Source organism: Trifolium pratense, linkage group LG1 (genome assembly GCF_020283565.1).
Source record: "Trifolium pratense cultivar HEN17-A07 linkage group LG1, ARS_RC_1.1, whole genome shotgun sequence".
Classification (NCBI taxonomy): domain Eukaryota; kingdom Viridiplantae; phylum Streptophyta; class Magnoliopsida; order Fabales; family Fabaceae; genus Trifolium; species Trifolium pratense.
Window position 1 is genome coordinate 42,015,212 of NC_060059.1, and position 16,972 is coordinate 42,032,183.

The 16,972-nt window shown below is 33.0% G+C and overlaps 2 protein-coding genes across 3 annotated transcripts; one reads left to right on the plus strand and one right to left on the minus strand.

Annotated features, from left to right (window-relative positions):
• Positions 1 to 2,968: 2,968 nt before the first annotated feature.
• On the plus strand, positions 2,969 to 6,741 carry LOC123886621 (inositol-pentakisphosphate 2-kinase-like). Of its 2 annotated transcripts, none has more exons than XM_045935932.1 (8): positions 2,969 to 3,291; positions 3,417 to 3,518; positions 3,896 to 4,105; positions 4,332 to 4,479; positions 4,916 to 4,956; positions 5,114 to 5,224; positions 5,372 to 5,968; positions 6,367 to 6,741. In XM_045935932.1, the coding sequence occupies exons 1-8, from the start codon at positions 3,169 to 3,171 to the stop codon at positions 6,496 to 6,498; spliced, it is 1,464 nt and encodes a 487-aa protein (XP_045791888.1). In that variant the 5' UTR covers positions 2,969 to 3,168; the 3' UTR covers positions 6,499 to 6,741. The 2 variants fall into 2 exon arrangements, with proteins under 2 accessions (XP_045791888.1, XP_045791883.1); XM_045935927.1 differs by having other exon boundaries at positions 3,129 to 3,291; positions 4,332 to 4,515.
• Positions 6,742 to 8,087: 1,346 nt separating this feature from the next.
• Positions 8,088 to 13,110, minus strand: LOC123886632 (phosphatidylinositol/phosphatidylcholine transfer protein SFH8-like). Its single transcript, XM_045935938.1, has 14 exons — positions 12,840 to 13,110; positions 12,100 to 12,403; positions 11,478 to 11,577; positions 11,060 to 11,326; positions 10,880 to 10,957; positions 10,673 to 10,774; positions 10,480 to 10,529; positions 10,288 to 10,387; positions 10,078 to 10,176; positions 9,870 to 9,983; positions 9,620 to 9,755; positions 9,129 to 9,502; positions 8,475 to 8,549; positions 8,088 to 8,371 (listed from the first exon to the last, which is right to left on the minus strand). The coding sequence occupies exons 1-14, from the start codon at positions 12,871 to 12,873 to the stop codon at positions 8,348 to 8,350; spliced, it is 1,857 nt and encodes a 618-aa protein (XP_045791894.1). The 5' UTR covers positions 12,874 to 13,110; the 3' UTR covers positions 8,088 to 8,347.
• Positions 13,111 to 16,972: the final 3,862 nt, after the last annotated feature.

Here is a 16,972-nt window from a genome sequence, read left to right on the forward strand (position 1 = left end):
GGTCTAAGTTCGAATAAAGAGATTAAGCAGATATAACTTTGGATCGTAATATGTAACAAAAAAAAACTTTGGATAGTAATAATTCTCATAACATCAACTACAAAAATATGTCTAATCCGGTAATGATCCAAATTAAAAAACGCCCTAGCTAATACATATATGCGCACTGATTGACCTCCGAATAAAAATGAACCACAATTATTTTCCAATTTAATTTCAACAATCGACGAATATTCTGCCCCAAAACTTGCGCCAAAATACTTTTAGACAAAACATGTCTTGATTAGCTAAGTAACCACAAATGATCAGTCAACATTTAACTCAATTTTGCATCAAATCTAGCCTTTTAGTGTACTTCAATCCTTCAACAACTTAGTTAAATAAGCACTAAAGATACCTATCTAGCAATTTAGTAAAACCACCAATTCGTTGTCCCCCACTCTTCTAATTGAGAAGAGTATATTCGTTGACATGTGTATTTCAACCATTTTGATTTTGTCACATTATTTGTATATATTTTATTGATTTTTTATGTTGTGGGTTTGTGTCACATTATGCTCATAGGGAATGCTTTGTGTAAAGGATCATAATCTTTGTCTTTTCTTGAGTGCTTTCAAGTCTACTGTTCTGTTATTCGTATCACACGTACGCACTTGAACAACTTTTTTCGAGAGCAATTGAATTGATTTGGTTCTAACAAATTACATTGTCAATTTTTTTTAATCTATTAGAAAAAAGTCGAAGAAGTATGAACTTGTATTTAACTAAAAATAACTACATATATATATATATATATATATATATATATATATATATATATATATATATATATATATATATCTTGACGGTTACAACAATCTAGTTATTATATGTACTAATCAATATATACCTGGACTGAGGAGTTCATGGCATAGCTAGTTTCACCAGCTCCTTTGTTCATGTGAAGAGTTTCCACAGTTTCCATTTCTTTCAATTATAGGACACTAAATCTTAAGCAAATGAATATGTACATACATGACTAGATAGAGGAGTATAAATAGAACATGGAAAATGCTAACCGGTGCTCCGGGATACTGGTTAAGATAACTAAAGATAATAATATTATTTTAAAATTTATGAAGTTAACGTGTTAAAAGTTTAAATTTTTGTTTTTTCAATGCAATTTTTTTCTTTTCTTTTTGTTTTTAGTTCTTTAATATGACTCATAAAACATTTATGTGTCTATACCATGCAAAGCGTGTATCATCTCATGAACACAGATGAAACATATGGCAGTGATTTGTCCTAGGATCACATTCCCAGAAATAGAAATTAGTTGGCTACAACTCATCACATTAAAATTGGGTCAGGTTCTTTACCAAAAAAAAAAAAAAAAAAAAATTGGGTCAGGTTACTCATACAATGTGCATCTCTTAAATATACAGTGGTCCATCAAAATGACACTTATAATATTAAAATGTGACTATTTATCACATGGTTCACAGGTGGTCCATCGTGGATAAGTGATCTACTGAATATGAATTTTACAAAATTTGTTATTGGATTGAAAGTTTATATCGTATAGATCATCTATAAATTTTTTAAATTTTTTTGAAAATCATTTGATATGTTATTGATGTTAAATATGCTTGGATCTCAACCCCAAAAGCTAGCTCAAAGGGTGAGGTTGTCCTCACATATTTATACACTTCACATCCCGGGAACCTAAGCAATGTGGGACTTCAAACAATCTCAAACAACACAATAACACATTCAACACCCACCCTCACGCCTAGCGTGGTCCTGGGTCAAATGCCCACATTGCAGTCCTTAACCCGGCTCTGATACCATGTTAAATATGCTTGGATCTCAACCCCAAAAGCTAGCTCAAAGGGTGAGGTTGTCCTCACATATTTATACACTTCACATCCCGGGAACCTAAGCAATGTGGGACTTCAAACAATCTCAAACAACACAATAACACATTCAACAATTGAGACCCATCAAGATTTACATTATTTACGTTATTTAATAAACCGTTAATCTTGATGTGTCTCAATAACATATCAAATGGTTTTTAATTTTTCTAAATTTTTCTATGGATAATCTATATGATCTAAACTTTCAATCAAACGGTGGATTTTGTAAAATTCGTATTCGTTATAATGTTATTCGTGATCGGTCCACCATGAACTACTTGATGAAGTGGTTCATATTAGAATTTACCTAGTTATAAATTCTGGTGGCAATATAACTTCTTTCAGAGGTGTTGGGGTACTTGGTGGATGTCTTTCAAAGGTTTTGGTGTTGTGTATGGTGCAGCGACTCTTGTTTTAACTTAGGGGATGTTGTTTCGGTTGTGGTTGATGCGACGAGATTTCTTGTTAAGTAGGATTGGTGGAGATTGTTGGTATGTGGTTATTTTGCTCTTGTTGTACATTTGTAGGGCCAGTAATTAAAAAAATATTCGTCCATGTATCATTTCAATTTACTATAATTTTTCTATCATTCTCTTCTATCTTCTTCCTCTGGACACATGTTAGTATTCTAAAAAAAAAAATCTCACTAAAGTCCAAATGCGTCTCCTTCACTATAGTAAATTAAGCGAGATATGAATTAATTAAATGCACATATGCCCTTTCACATGTATCATCATGATCTTTGGCAGCAATATCATATATTGCCATTCCAATTCTTTTAAGTAATTAATTAACTAGTATCCCACTAATAAATATAGTGGATCTTGCATAAAAAAATAATATAATGGACAATATTTTTTAATTAATAAAATTAATTATTGCTATTTTTATAGTAAATTAAGCGAGATATAAGTTAATTAAATGCACATGCGCCCTTTTGTCATTAATATATTATTATAAGAATATTTATGGTTATATATGGTATCTGTTATACAAATTTTGTGGATCCCTCAAGAAAAAAAAAAGTTACTAATCAAATTTTGTGGATCCATCATGGATTGTTAGTTTGTTACAATGAGTTGTCATAAAAGTTACTATGTTGTTAGTAGTGTTACAATTGTTCAATTTCTCATTTCATAACACTTATAAATTTTGTCCCAATTCCAAAATCTCACAAAATTAGGTTTTACTACTCTTTTCTTTCAAGTTTACTCTGTACTGTAGTAATCAGAAATTAACTTTAGAGAAGTTAAGTTTAATTAAAAGCATAATGAGAATGAATATTAGAGAGATCATTGAAGAAAAAATGTTCTTAGCACTCCTAATTAAAACATTACAGTGTTGGTGTAACACAATCAAACAACACACGATCACAGAGAAACCCAACAAAAAGGTATCATTCCTGGTCCCACCCACTTTGTTCTTGTGGTTCAAAAGCTATGTATCATTTATATTTTGGAGTGTGTTCTCAAACTGTTTGATGAAATGCTAAACTGAAATTTTTATGTGAAAACACAGATGGAGTTGACTTTAACTGAAGAAGATGCAGCTCATTGGGTTTATAGAGGTGAAGGTGCTGCTAATATTGTTCTCTCTTACACTGGTTCTTCACCTTATTATGTGAGTTCTTTCTTCTTCTTCTTTTTTTTTTTTTTTTTTGTTTCTGCTTGTAACTGAATTTTGCTTAAGTTAATGTTTATCCTAATCCTAAGCCAAACTTGTATTCTGTTGAGAGTTTATTTGAATTTGTCATTGTTTCATGTTTGGATTGTAAAATTCCTTTATTTCAGCTTATTTGAATAAAATTTGCATGTTAGCTTATTGAATAAGCATCCAAGATCTCTTTGGATTGAATTGTTTGAACTTATCTATTGGCATCAACACTTTTGACACAGTTTGGAAGAACTTATGGAAACAAATTTTGACATGTCCATAAGAGCTTAATTTAGCTGTTGATCTAAACAATTAAAGTGTTTATCCAAATGTATCTTACTTAGATTGGGAAAGTGATGCGCATTCGTAAGTCTCCAAGGAAGGAATCAGCGTTGCAGGGAGTTAGGAATACCTTAGCTCTGACTCCACATGAACGCCTCATCTGGAAAGATGCACATGAACTTATTTCCTCTTCAGATAAAGAAATTGCTGGCCAATTATATGTTGATCATGTCATGAAGCCTTTGCTTGGTTCCAAGTATGTTGATGCTGGGGTATGTAGTGACTGTTCACTATTCCAATTAAACTGTTTTTATTGTCATATTGGAAACACATTAACCCAAAATGGTTCTTTTTATCATCATTACATGGATGCTTACCTTTAGGATTCCAAATCACCAACTTTTTTTATTGATATAAATGATTTTGTGAATGCCCTATTGCATGAATAGGTTTTTGTGATTATGCTCTCTGACCTATATCTATTTTGGTACTTTCTAGACTCACATTCTGGTGACCAAGGAATTCCTTGAGACAGTTGAGAAGAATGTTTTAAGTCAACGTCCTGCATCGCGAGTTGATGATTCACGGGTTGATACACAATGTGATTTTGGTCTTCTCATGTCGGATCATTCAATCTTCCCTCACGGTATTGTGACACGTATCATTGCACTTGATTCTGCTGGTTACCATTTCTCTTTTTTCATTTGAATTAAAGATCTAAATATTAGCAGTGTATTGTGTAGCATACCTTACTTGCTCAGAAATCATCAATTGTATTTATAAATGTGTGAGAAGTTAGTATTTAAACTTGAAACTACTACACTGCTTGGATTACACTGCCTCTCATTGGTTGTAATATGAACATGCAATACTGGTGGGTGTAAATGTTTAGTCTTATATGAGAACTTCTAACAGAAAAGAGTAATAATAATATTATATTAAGCTGCATAATCTTTCATTTTGAGCGCTGTCCCCGGTAGTATTTACCTAGTATGTAGTATTAAGCAGTTGATCTATGTCTTTTAAACACAAACTTGTCAGATAATTAAAAGTTATTTAGTAAGCTTCCTGTTTCATTTCAGGTAATCAAGAATCTATCCCCAGCATATCAGTTGAGATAAAGGTATGGTCTCCTCCATTATGTTATTGTCCTTTGGTTTTTTTTTCCTCCTATTAAAGAATAGCATAAGTTTAGAATGAATATCTCTATTTTCTCCCATCATGTTATTGTCCTTTGGCTTGATCGTAACATTTTAACTTTCCTGTTTCTCAAAAAATAGCCTAAATGTGGATTTCTTCCTCTTTCAACATTCATATCTGAAGGAACTGCTATCAAAAAGAGGGTTACTCGATTTGAAATGCATCAAGCTCTGAAATTGCAACGTGGAGAGGTACATCCTCAAATTTAATTTTGGATACCGGTCTTATAGCTTCTAGCCAGCATTTTATCATTTGTCTTTTGATTGATGTATTAAGAGAATATCCGTTATTTTTTTTCTAGAGCTAAACCTGTAAGAAAATTTTCAATATGTTTGCAGATTTCACAGCAGAGTGTGTACGACCCACTTGATCTTTACTCTGGATCCAAGGAAAGAATTCATAAAGCTGTCAAAGATCTCTTTACTACTCCTCAAAACAATTTTCGCGTATTTTTGAATGGTTCTCTCATACTCGGAGGACTAGGAGGTGGTGCTAAAAGTACAGATGCATGTATTGCTAAAGTACTTGAAGATGAACTTCACTCGGTCATTCAAGCTGATGATGGCCAATGTACGGAGAACTTATTTACTCTTGTTACCGAAGCCGTGCACAAATCAGGAGTCCTTGATAAGCTCGTGGAGGTTCAGAAGCTTGATAGTATTGACGTAGAAGGAGTCATTCATGCTTATTATGACAGTACTTCTCAACAGTGCAAGGTGTGTAGAGAACTGAGTGAAGAACAGGCAAAAAAATATACCTCTTTGCATTCTGTGTCATTAGATGAAAGCTTGCGAATCGTGAAGGACTACCTGATTGCCGCAACTGCAAAAGACTGCAGTTTGATGCTATGTTTTAGACCAAGGCAAGAGAAGGAGTCGGGATCAACCTACAATTCTATATATCTTGAGTCAACTAAGCAAGCTTTTGATTATAAGGTAGGCAGAACTTTACAGCTATTATTATTGGTTTAAACTTTTGGTGTCTAGTGCTCCGTATGAATATGTTCAGTTAATTTTCAGTTGGGAGATATCTAGGTTTTCCTTACCAGTGTCATTTTTCCACTTGCTTGAGAAAATAGCTCTCTCTATATTTTGTGATGATTGCAATTCTTTTGTTAAAGAAAATGCAATGACAACATGGGAAAGTTCTTTGCATGCATATCATAATTTTCATAATATAGTTATGAATTTCATTTCCTTTAAGCCATATTTTTGGTACATTATTGTCATTTTTGAAGAGTCCATTTTATTTATCTTTACCTACAAAAAATATTACAGCTATATAGCTTGTGAGATTAAATGTCTTAGCTTGCTTGCAATTTGATTTGTATTAGGTTCATTTTATTGACCTCGACTTAAAGCGTTTGAGTAAAGTGGAAGATTACTATGAGTTAGATAAGAAGATAGTGAGCTGCTACAAACAAATGATCAAAACGGATAATGGAAGAAACGAAGATGCAAACTAGCATGGACTTGAAGTTGCATACTGAGATTTCTTCCTCACAAAATGATGTTGTGGTGACTGGTGGTGCTTGTTGAAAGGTGAAGAAGAAACTTGGTATGAATATTTTGCTTCATTACCCTCCTAACCTGCTGTACTACCCTACTATCAATTTTCTGTATACTGAGACTATATCACATTAACTCTTTTACATAATGATTTTGTGTTTGTATTTATATTATCTTTCTATTCATTCCATTCTTTGTTGTCTCATAAATCATTATGATGCATTGGATTGTGGAGGCTTGTTCTAAGATAAATAAATACATTGAGGTTCCATATTTTAATCAAGAGACACTGTTTATGTGAGATGGTAATTAGTAGAAATATACATGTGATATGACAGCTATATAATCAAATACGTGTTGGCTTTAACATTATTATGTCTGGTTGCCGACTTGTTCCATTGACACATACAACTAACTTACAAGAACTAATAAGACAACCTCTTTGTCTCTGCTGTTAACTTGTAGTAAGAAACAATTCAGCCTGACTTTTCTGCTTAACAACATAAATTTTTTAAGCAAACAAAGAACAAATAAAAAACATGCATATAGCTAAAGAATGGTAAGTGTGTTTAGAAAATTTAAAACTGGAACATTGCGGTAGCTTTGAAGCTACTTCACTCTAGAGAATGATGAAAAGGATTTTGAGACAATGCGTAATAGATATTCGGTGCACTTATTTGATTCATGATTGTGGCAACTTCGTCATTGATGATCTAATCTCATTTTAAAGAAGTCTTTCATCCAATGATGAAGTTGTCACAATCATAATCTTGAAATAATAGTTTATCATTCTCCTTTTAGCTATGTAAAGCTAGTCAATTGAAACCAGCAAAAGAACCTGGTGCATAAATGGGAGTCTAGAACCACCTAAAATTTCAAATGTGCCCCCATTAACATTCAAAGCTTAAAAATAGACGTTGAAAATCTCATGATGAGGTCTTATGTATTTTTTGTACAAGATTTTAGAGGATAGGGTTTTGTAAGAAGCTCATAATCTGGTCGATTATATTAAGTTTTTCCTAGGCTAGATTATCTTTAAAAAAAAAATTGCTGAGTAATTTATTCAACAACTAATGAGAATTAACTATATAAGAAACCCAAAAGGTAAAAAAAAAAGGTGATAGAAATAAGATTACGGATAGAGAACTCCATAGATTTCGTCAAAAATTCCCCGACTTAAAAAAACAAATACAGCTACAAAACTTGTGAGCTGACACAGCTTGTCCTATTCACTTTCCTTTACATAAAAAACTCCGTCAAAGTTCTAAATAGTTAAAACAATTGATTTGGTCATGAAAGATACGTGGTTGTCTTGTTAATCCTATTAATCATTGAAAAGTTCTGAAAATTTAATATAGAGTTGAAAGTCCTTTACATTAAGGAATGAGTCATACAAACACCTATATCCACCAAATTCCAACCAACCAATATAGACCTTTGTAATGATCATCTTTCCAAATGGAAATTTTCCTAATAACGTCCAACTTTAACCAAAGGCATGGATGAAATGAAAGTATATAAATTATAAAAGTTCTAACAATGACTGTGGATCAAACTTTAACTTAAATTCAACTTGATAAATATCATGCTATTAATAATTTACAATTCAACACTCAAACTCAACAATATTAAAATTTAGAGAGATAAGTAGCCACAAGAGAAAATTAATATTGTTCCATCACACAATATAAATTTATACAGAAAATGTACAAGCCAACATGAAAAAAATGAGCAGTGGAAATATACAAGCAGAAAAGAAGTAAAATCCTTCACATTTGTGTAGCAGCTTCGTTCTGTACAGTTAACTCAAAACCAGCACAACTTCCTTTTCTGTTTTACAAAAAGAGATTGTACATTTAAAGAGTTTCCATGCAAGATAGTGTCAAGTATTTGAACTTTGAAACTATACAAAATGCAAATATATTTGACTTACCTCGAATTTTCTTCTTTCCTGACTGTCTATGTATGCCATAAGTTCTTCTTGTCTAATCAAAGCATCGTATAAAGCCTGTTTAACAAATAGAAAACACTTGTCTTTATACATATACCAAATTTATTGAACAGTTTAGCACTCAGCTAATCTTAGTTTAAACGGCAATGGCCAGGTGCCGAGGGATTGTATAAAAAGTGAATAAATAGTGTGAAAATATATATGGTCGGCCACAGAGTAAGCACGTAAGTTTTTCAATGCATGTCTAACACAGATCAAGTTTGCCTGACCCGTGAGATATAACAAAGATCTCACAGGTGCAATTTGGTAGACAAGAACCTCGACTCTAAGCAGTAATCTACCTACAGGTCAAGTGCATAACCTCAGACTCGGGAAATATGCTTATAATTTGTTTACATTTAATGTTTCAGGTTTATCTAAATAAACATGTTACTTAGTTAAGTTATAACTTGACATTCACAATCAGAATATGATAACTGAGCAGAGTATTGGTGGACAGGCAAATTCGTTGGCAAATGATATCACAAAATACAATATTTTTCCTTGAAATTGAGAACTAATAAAACATCAGGAATTTCATTTTATTTAGTTTGAAGCAATAAGGCAAGTTTAATTTTTTAAGTGAAATGCAGTTACCTTCTTTGTAGTGATCAATTCAGCTTCCAAGGCATCCACGCGATAAACAGCAGCATTCAGCAGCTCCTCTTTCTCACCTGGCATTACATTAGGTTTTGACTGCAGCATTTCAACCTTCTCTTCAAGCTCACAAAGGCGTTTCAAAGCAGACGGGACAAGTTCTTCCTTTGTCGATGTGGGAGCAGGTGATGGGGGACGAGATTCTTCCTTGTTTATTGGTTGGACACAGTCGGAGTCATTTTCCTTTATTCCCTTAGTCATACGAAATGCTATTGAACGAGCAAAAGTAAAAATGGCAACAAAGAAGCCAATGATAATAGCCCATATATATGCACGTTTTCCATCCGATCCTCCAGTCCTTAATTGATATTTTTCTGCAACAAATAACAAATACATTACTAACAAACATACATATTTTTCTTAGACGCAAATAACGAGTAAAATATCAATCAAAAATTCAATAACTATGCATCAAGTGTGAAGTGTCCAACCTGTTGTGCTATGTGAGTTTTGAGTCGTGACTTGTTTCTCCATCCATGCAACATCGACAGTCTTGTCAACCATCGGAACGTACTCATCATACTCAGGGAAACCGACAGAAAGACCAGCCCTACCAGCCAACCTTGCCTGGACAAACACCAAAGCAATTGTATTTAATTCAGAGTAAAAGGTATCTAGATCTAATTTATCTTTTGTTTCGTTCGTTTTGCAACAACAATATCAAATCCCATGGCCACTTACTTCTTCATGGACAGGAGTCAACCTAGGGTTTGTATAATTCCCACTTGCTTTGGGGGAAGTGATATCTTCAACTTCAGACCCTGATTCTCCTGTTGATGTATCACTACTTCTTATCTGCCCCCAAAATCCAAACAAAGAGCTTATCAGAAATATGCAATCCGAAAAATTCTAATATATGACGTATCTAAGACGGAATTAGAAACTATACCATTGGATAAGATGCCTTGTCACATTGAATCACTCTCCCCTCATCATTAGAAATCGTTACTATTTGTCTAGGACATTGTATTTCACCATTGAGAACCATCTGCATACATACTACTGCTTTAGCTGAGTTACAAAGAAGCCATTACAAGATAACTGGTATATATTTCGGAAGAAACAAAGTCTAAAATCTACATAATAAGAAGAAAAGAACCTTTAAAATGTTAGGATCTTGCCATGGCCCTTTATCAGACCTCATACAACCGCCTTGATCTATACAAGTACAACTGCCACCAAGAAATTCTGGCAGCTCACTGAAAAACCACACAGATAGTGAGAATGTCAAATGATAATGCAAGTTGATTGAAAAATAACACAATTAAGAACAGGAATGTGTAGTAGTTACCTGGCATCAATAATTTCAAACAACTTATTCTGGAACTTGTTTCCAAGAACCTAATGAAACATCAGAATATTAATTAATTTAATTAATGCTATATATACACTATAGATTAGTCTGTCAACCGTAAAAGTTTGTTATTAGATTGAAATACTAAAGTAAACAAATATAGTTAATAACTCAAATAACTAATACATACATTTATCTTTGAACTAGTTTTGGGATCAATGAATGTTTTCACCGTGTTCCAAAGCAGCTTGAAACCAGGACCAGCATTGATTATAAACATTCGGCATAGTGTCTGCATTGAATCATTTACAGGTTAGAATGGCGAATAAAACAATTAAGTTTCAGAAGCCATGAAGAATTGAAAACTATCAAAAAAATTATGATTAAAGTAACATACTTCAGGATAGTAATCACCGTCAATTTTCTGCAGCCGCATGATTAGTTCCCGTGCAGTCTTTGTGAAGTTTTTGAAACCCTACGAAGCATAAGAATAATGCAAACACATTATTGACTAAATTTAAGTCAAAATGGTTCCAAGGAAACTTTCAATTAAAGATCATTTATACAGTAAACTTACCACACCATGAACATCCAAAATGGTTGTACTGGAATCTATATGTCTCTTGGCAGCAATAGAACAAGCAGGAAACTTAACTGCAAACGTTTTCTCAAAACCCTGTACATGGTATTTTAAATACCTTTCCATGGTAGTTACTTGCATAAGCTTATTGGGATCAACTTTACCTAGTCTCTCAATATAAATAGGTCTTCCTTCCTTATCAACACCATGATAACCATGTGGATAGTATTGCATGACTTCGTCCAGCTCGCTAAACTCAAAATCCTAGAGAGAAAGAGAGGAAACCAAAGCGGGTATTGTATGAACAATGGATTCAAGAAAACTAAAATGTACGGATGATCGATTCAAACATGATCAATCAAAGAAGAAAACCAAATAAAAGGTTTAGTATACTTTTCTATATTGGATGACTCACCTCCATAATTGTATCGGTACCATACTCTTTCCTCCATTGGATCATGTTGGCCCACATCTGCTTTGCCTTCTCAATGTCAAATTTCCTTGCTTTCAAGAATCTACAAAAAAAAAAAAGTCAGATAATTCAAATTTTAAATTTAATCCAAGGTGAACAAGTCATTTGTAAAATCTCTAGTTTGAATTTGCAACGATATCCTCTATGCAAAGCACAAAATGTAGTGATTGAAACCAATCTACATAGATGACTCGTTGATTTAGTTCTGTAGTTGTAGGGTTCAAATTTGGTCCCGAACATTAAAAAGAATTCCAAAATGATCTCTGAGATAGAAAATCTTTAGTCACATAGTCACATTAGTACATCAAAGACAGTTTAGGGACCGAATTGAACAACCCAAAAGGATTAATCTAATCGAGAATTTTCAATTTCATCGACTATTTTTGAATTTCGCTAATTATAGAAACCAATTTACCCAACACCTACAATTTCAAAAACTAAATTGGTGAATCTAATCAGAGGTATAACAAAATCAATTAACCATGCATTTATTATGATATTAAAAATGATATTTATCTAATCCTCATTTAGTTAAATTAACTGGGAATCAATAGGGAGCAGTAACCTCAATAATGTATGATAGTCATCAAGTCTTGATGGCAACAAATTATCTGAAATAAGTAAATGTCGAAAACCATCCACTGCTTGTAACTCCTTAACATCTCGAACGTCCTCAATTGCAAGTGAATTACTCCGACTTGCATTCTTTCTCCGGCTTTTCTTCCTAAGAGAATGCCTAAATTTACTCGAAGCATTTATGGCTTTCTTTTTCAAACTCCCAATTCTTGTTCGCCGATCATCTTCCGAATTCTCAAAATCTGATTTTCTCTCCCTTCTTTCATCATGATGACCAGAAAAACCTTCAAAACCTAATCAACAAAGTTCCAATTCAATAATCCAGAATTAAAACCAAATGCAGAAGTCAATGAGATATAAATTCATTTCATAAAGGATTAGCGACGCAGATTGTTGTCAGCTTATCTTTCGTTCCTGTGTAATTATCTTGAATATATAACTTCAACTAATTAATCAAAATTATTTTAATCAACATTTCAGATATGAAAATGAGATTATACCAAAAATCATTACTAATTTGTTGAACCTAATACTAATACAGTATTATGTATATATGTATTAATTAATCTTAATATTAATCTAAATTCAGCTCAATTAACCTCAATTATAGTTAATTCAGTGACCTAAATCAGTATATAAGATAATTGGATTCAAGATTCATCAAAAGATAATTTAATAAAAATTCATAAAAAAATAAAAATAAAAATAAAAAACTCAAAAAAATCTTACATGGACGAGCGAAGCGATCAAGAGGACCTGACATGTGGAGAATGAATTGGTAAACAAAAATTGTTGAATTTTTTGTGAATTAAAGGAAGCATGAAAATAGAAAGTATGAAACAGGGGAATAAAAAACTGAAACAGAACAAAATTTAGAATTTAGAATATAAAGATCAAATTTTAGTTTCTTTTTTTGTTTTATAGTAGGTGTCGGCAGAAAAGGAAAAAAAATTGATTATTGGAATAAATTAATAAACGGTGAAACTGATGAAAAAAAGTTAAAAAGCTGTATAAATTAAAGTCAGAGATGGTTACCTCTTTCAACTTGCCAAGGCCGCCACTAATATTAATTTTTTAAAAAAATTATATACTTTCTTTGGGCATGTTGCCTTGTTACAAAAAAGAATATATTTTTTGAGTCATGCCAAAAAAGAATATTATATACGTTGATGTGATTTTTTTAATATTATATATTATTTAAATATAAATAAAATAGTTATGGATAAAAAAAAAATTACTTAGACAAACTTATCTCATATCATTATTTAAAAATTAAAATGTGGCCACTTAAATACTTATCTATTTTTTAAAATAATTTTTCATCTTTCAGAAGAAGCCGGTGGAGTTTCATTTTCACACATTGCACTATTTCTTGTTTTTCATTACGACAAATTCATGTATATTTTTTAGTTTTAATCTTCTAATTATCATAAACAAGGAGACAGTTCGACGCTCTAAATTCTAATAAAAAATTATTTTTACCATAATTCAATTTTTTTTCAAACTATTCATCTTGAAAAGACACCCGCCATGTCTATTTCTATAGGCCCACTATTTATTTTACGAAACTAGAGTACATCCAAATTCCAAGTTGTCATCTTCTATTTTCCCCTTCATTTTATTTTTCCATTCATTATTTTTTTTTTTATTTGTTGTTCATTCATTATTTTATTACATTGTATATCATTATGTCAAATTTGTATAGTATAATAATATGGAGTTAATATTAATTAACCAAAAGTCAATCATGTATAGTTTAACTGAGTTGTACTTCAACTACTATATATTCTATTAAGAAATCACAAAATCACAAACTCACATAAAGTTGATGAGTACTTAGTATTAATCAATATTTTAGGTGTAATGTGCACGAGTTGGGGGCCAAAAGCATGTATGGACAAGAATGGCTTTCCTTCAACCGAAGGCATTATTTGACCTTTCATTCACCCTATTATAATTAAATTTAAAGGTATAATATAATAACATCATTCACCTTATTGTAGACCCTGTGGCATTGCATTGACATGCTTATATTTACAATTAGTTGATTAGGACATGTGAAAAATGAAAGACGGTTGTTTACTTGTTTACATAAATTAATGTCTTGCTTAATTATGTAGTAATGTTTAAGAAATGATGATACTTTGACATCATCGTACTTTTAATATGTATGTAAGGTGTAAGTTATAATAAAAGATACAAAATAAAAAAGAAATAGAGACAGAGATAAATGTAAGAATAATAGGCCTTGCCTTTTCATTACATTGTGATAGGTTATATACAAAGAGAGTTTTCTATACAATCATGACTCATCAAATACAATTATTGACTAATCAAATATAATTATTACTAATCAAATATAATTATTGCTAATCAAATACAATAATAGTCTAATACACCCCCGTAGTCGAAACTGAAGGTTGACGAATGTTGAGACTATCACGAAAATCTTCAAAGAGTTGCAACGGAAGTCCTTTGGTAAATATGTCAGCAATCTGGTAACGAGAGGGAACATGTAAGACTCGTACTTGGCCGCGAGCAACTTTTTCACGCACAAAATGTATATCCATCTCGATGTGTTTGGTGCGCTGATGTTGAACTGGGTTGCCGGATAGATAAACTGCACTCACATTATCACAATAGACTAGAGTTGCTGTTGTAACTGGACAATATAGTTCTAATAGTAAGTTTCTGATCCAACAAGATTCAGACACTACATTAGCTACTCCGCGGTACTCGGCTTCTGCACTAGACCGAGAAAGAGTGTGTTGGCGTTTGGCAGACCATGAAATCAAATTGTCCCCAAGATAAACACAATAGCCAGAGGTGGATCGTCTAGTGTCTGGGCAACCAGCCCAATCTGCATCGGTGTAAGATACCAATTTGCTAACAGAGGAGGGATATAAGTGAAGGCCAAAATCAAGAGTGCCGTGAATATACCGAATGATACGCTTTAGAGCTGACATATGTTGCGTTTTAGGGTCATGCATGAATAAGCACACTTGTTGCACAGCGTAAGAGATATCTGGTCTTGTAAAAGTTAAATATTGCAATGCACCGGCAAGACTTCGATACTCGGTTGGGTCATGATATGGATTCCCAGAAGAGCCACTGAGTTTTGCCTTAGTGTCGACTGGTGTAGGTGATGACTTGCAAGAGGACATGCCTGCTCGTTCTATAATTTCCTCTGCATATTTCTTTTGAGACAAAAAAAGACCACTTGTATGTTTAGTGACAGAAATTCCCAAAAAATAACTCAAAGGACCCAAATCCTTCATGGCAAATTCAGAGCTAAGTTGAGACATAATAGAGTCACGAAGAGCATCAGAGGAAGCAGTAAGAATTATGTCATCCACATATAGAAGGATATAAGCAGTATCATTACCGTGATGATAAATGAATAAAGAGTGATCAGAAATACTATGAGAGAACCCCAATTTGGCAACATAGTCAGTGAATCTTTGGTACCAGGCACGAGGAGCTTGTTTGAGACCATAAAGTGATTTCTTGAGAAGACAGACATGCTCAGGATACCGCGGATTACGAAATCCAGGAGGTTGGTGCATATACACGGTTTCGTCAAGATTTCCATGCAAAAAGGCATTCTTGACGTCTAGTTGATGAAGACACCATGACTTGGATAATGCAATGCTGAGTACCGTGCGAATAGTGGCCGGTTTGACGACAGGGCTGAAAGTTTCACCACAATCGACACCTGATTGTTGATTAGCACCATTACCTACAAGCCGAGCTTTGTATCGCTCAAAAGAACCATCAGATTTCTTTTTGTGCCTGAAAATCCACAAACTTCGAATAACATTAGCATTAGAGGGACGAGGAACTAATTCCCATGTCTTATTTTCAATAAGAGCATCATATTCGTCTTTCATGGCCATTTTCCAATTATGATCATTTAATGCATCAATGGGATTTGTAGGCAAAGGAGAGATAGATTGGTGGGTTGATGTATGTAGGTTGAAAAGTTTACGGGGTTTGAAAATGCCATGTTGTGCTCGGGTTGTCATTTGAGGTGAGTGAGGTGCAGGAGGGGAAAAGGATGTTTGAGTAGAAGGAGAGGAGGTGGTAGGTGTTGTTTGTGTAGATGAGGTTGTTGTATGAGTCGTGGGTGTAGTTTGTTGGACTGAGGAGGTTATTGAGGGGGAAAAGGTTGTTTGATTCGTGGTTTGAGGGGGAGGAGTTTGTTGTGTTGCTGATGATGGTGGTTGAGTGACTGTTATGTTGGGAGATGAGGTTGGTGGAGAATAAAGAAGAGGGATATATGGTCAAAGAATGGGATGCAACTTTGTTGAATAGAAATATTATAATTATTACTAATCAAATATAATTATTGCTAATCAAATACAATAATAGTCTAATACTTATGAAAGAAAACCTGTCACTATAACCTTAGCTATAGTGTCTTATGTATAGTGATGGATGATTTATTAATTTACATCAATGGATCACAAACACAATTATCATCAAAGAATCACAAGCACAAACACTTTCAGTTACTAACTCTTGATAAGTCCACTTTACCTTATAACTTACTGATTACTAATACTATTGAAGTTTTCTCTCCCGACCCCGTCTTTCTTTTATATCCCCAAAAATCTCATTTTGTCTCTTGCGATTTGAAAAAATTTGGCCAACTTATTTTGGTTTTTATGAACCAAAATTTTTAAACATGGAAAAAAATTTGGTTTATATAAACCAAAATAAGATAAATTTACCCCCCAAAAAGAAGAAAGATTTATGTGAAAATTCGTGTAGAGCTACCTGTGGTAAATTTAGTATATCTTTCTTAATATAAGTCGTATGCTAATGATTTTTAATCTAGCGTAAAGGAAACAAAATTTACT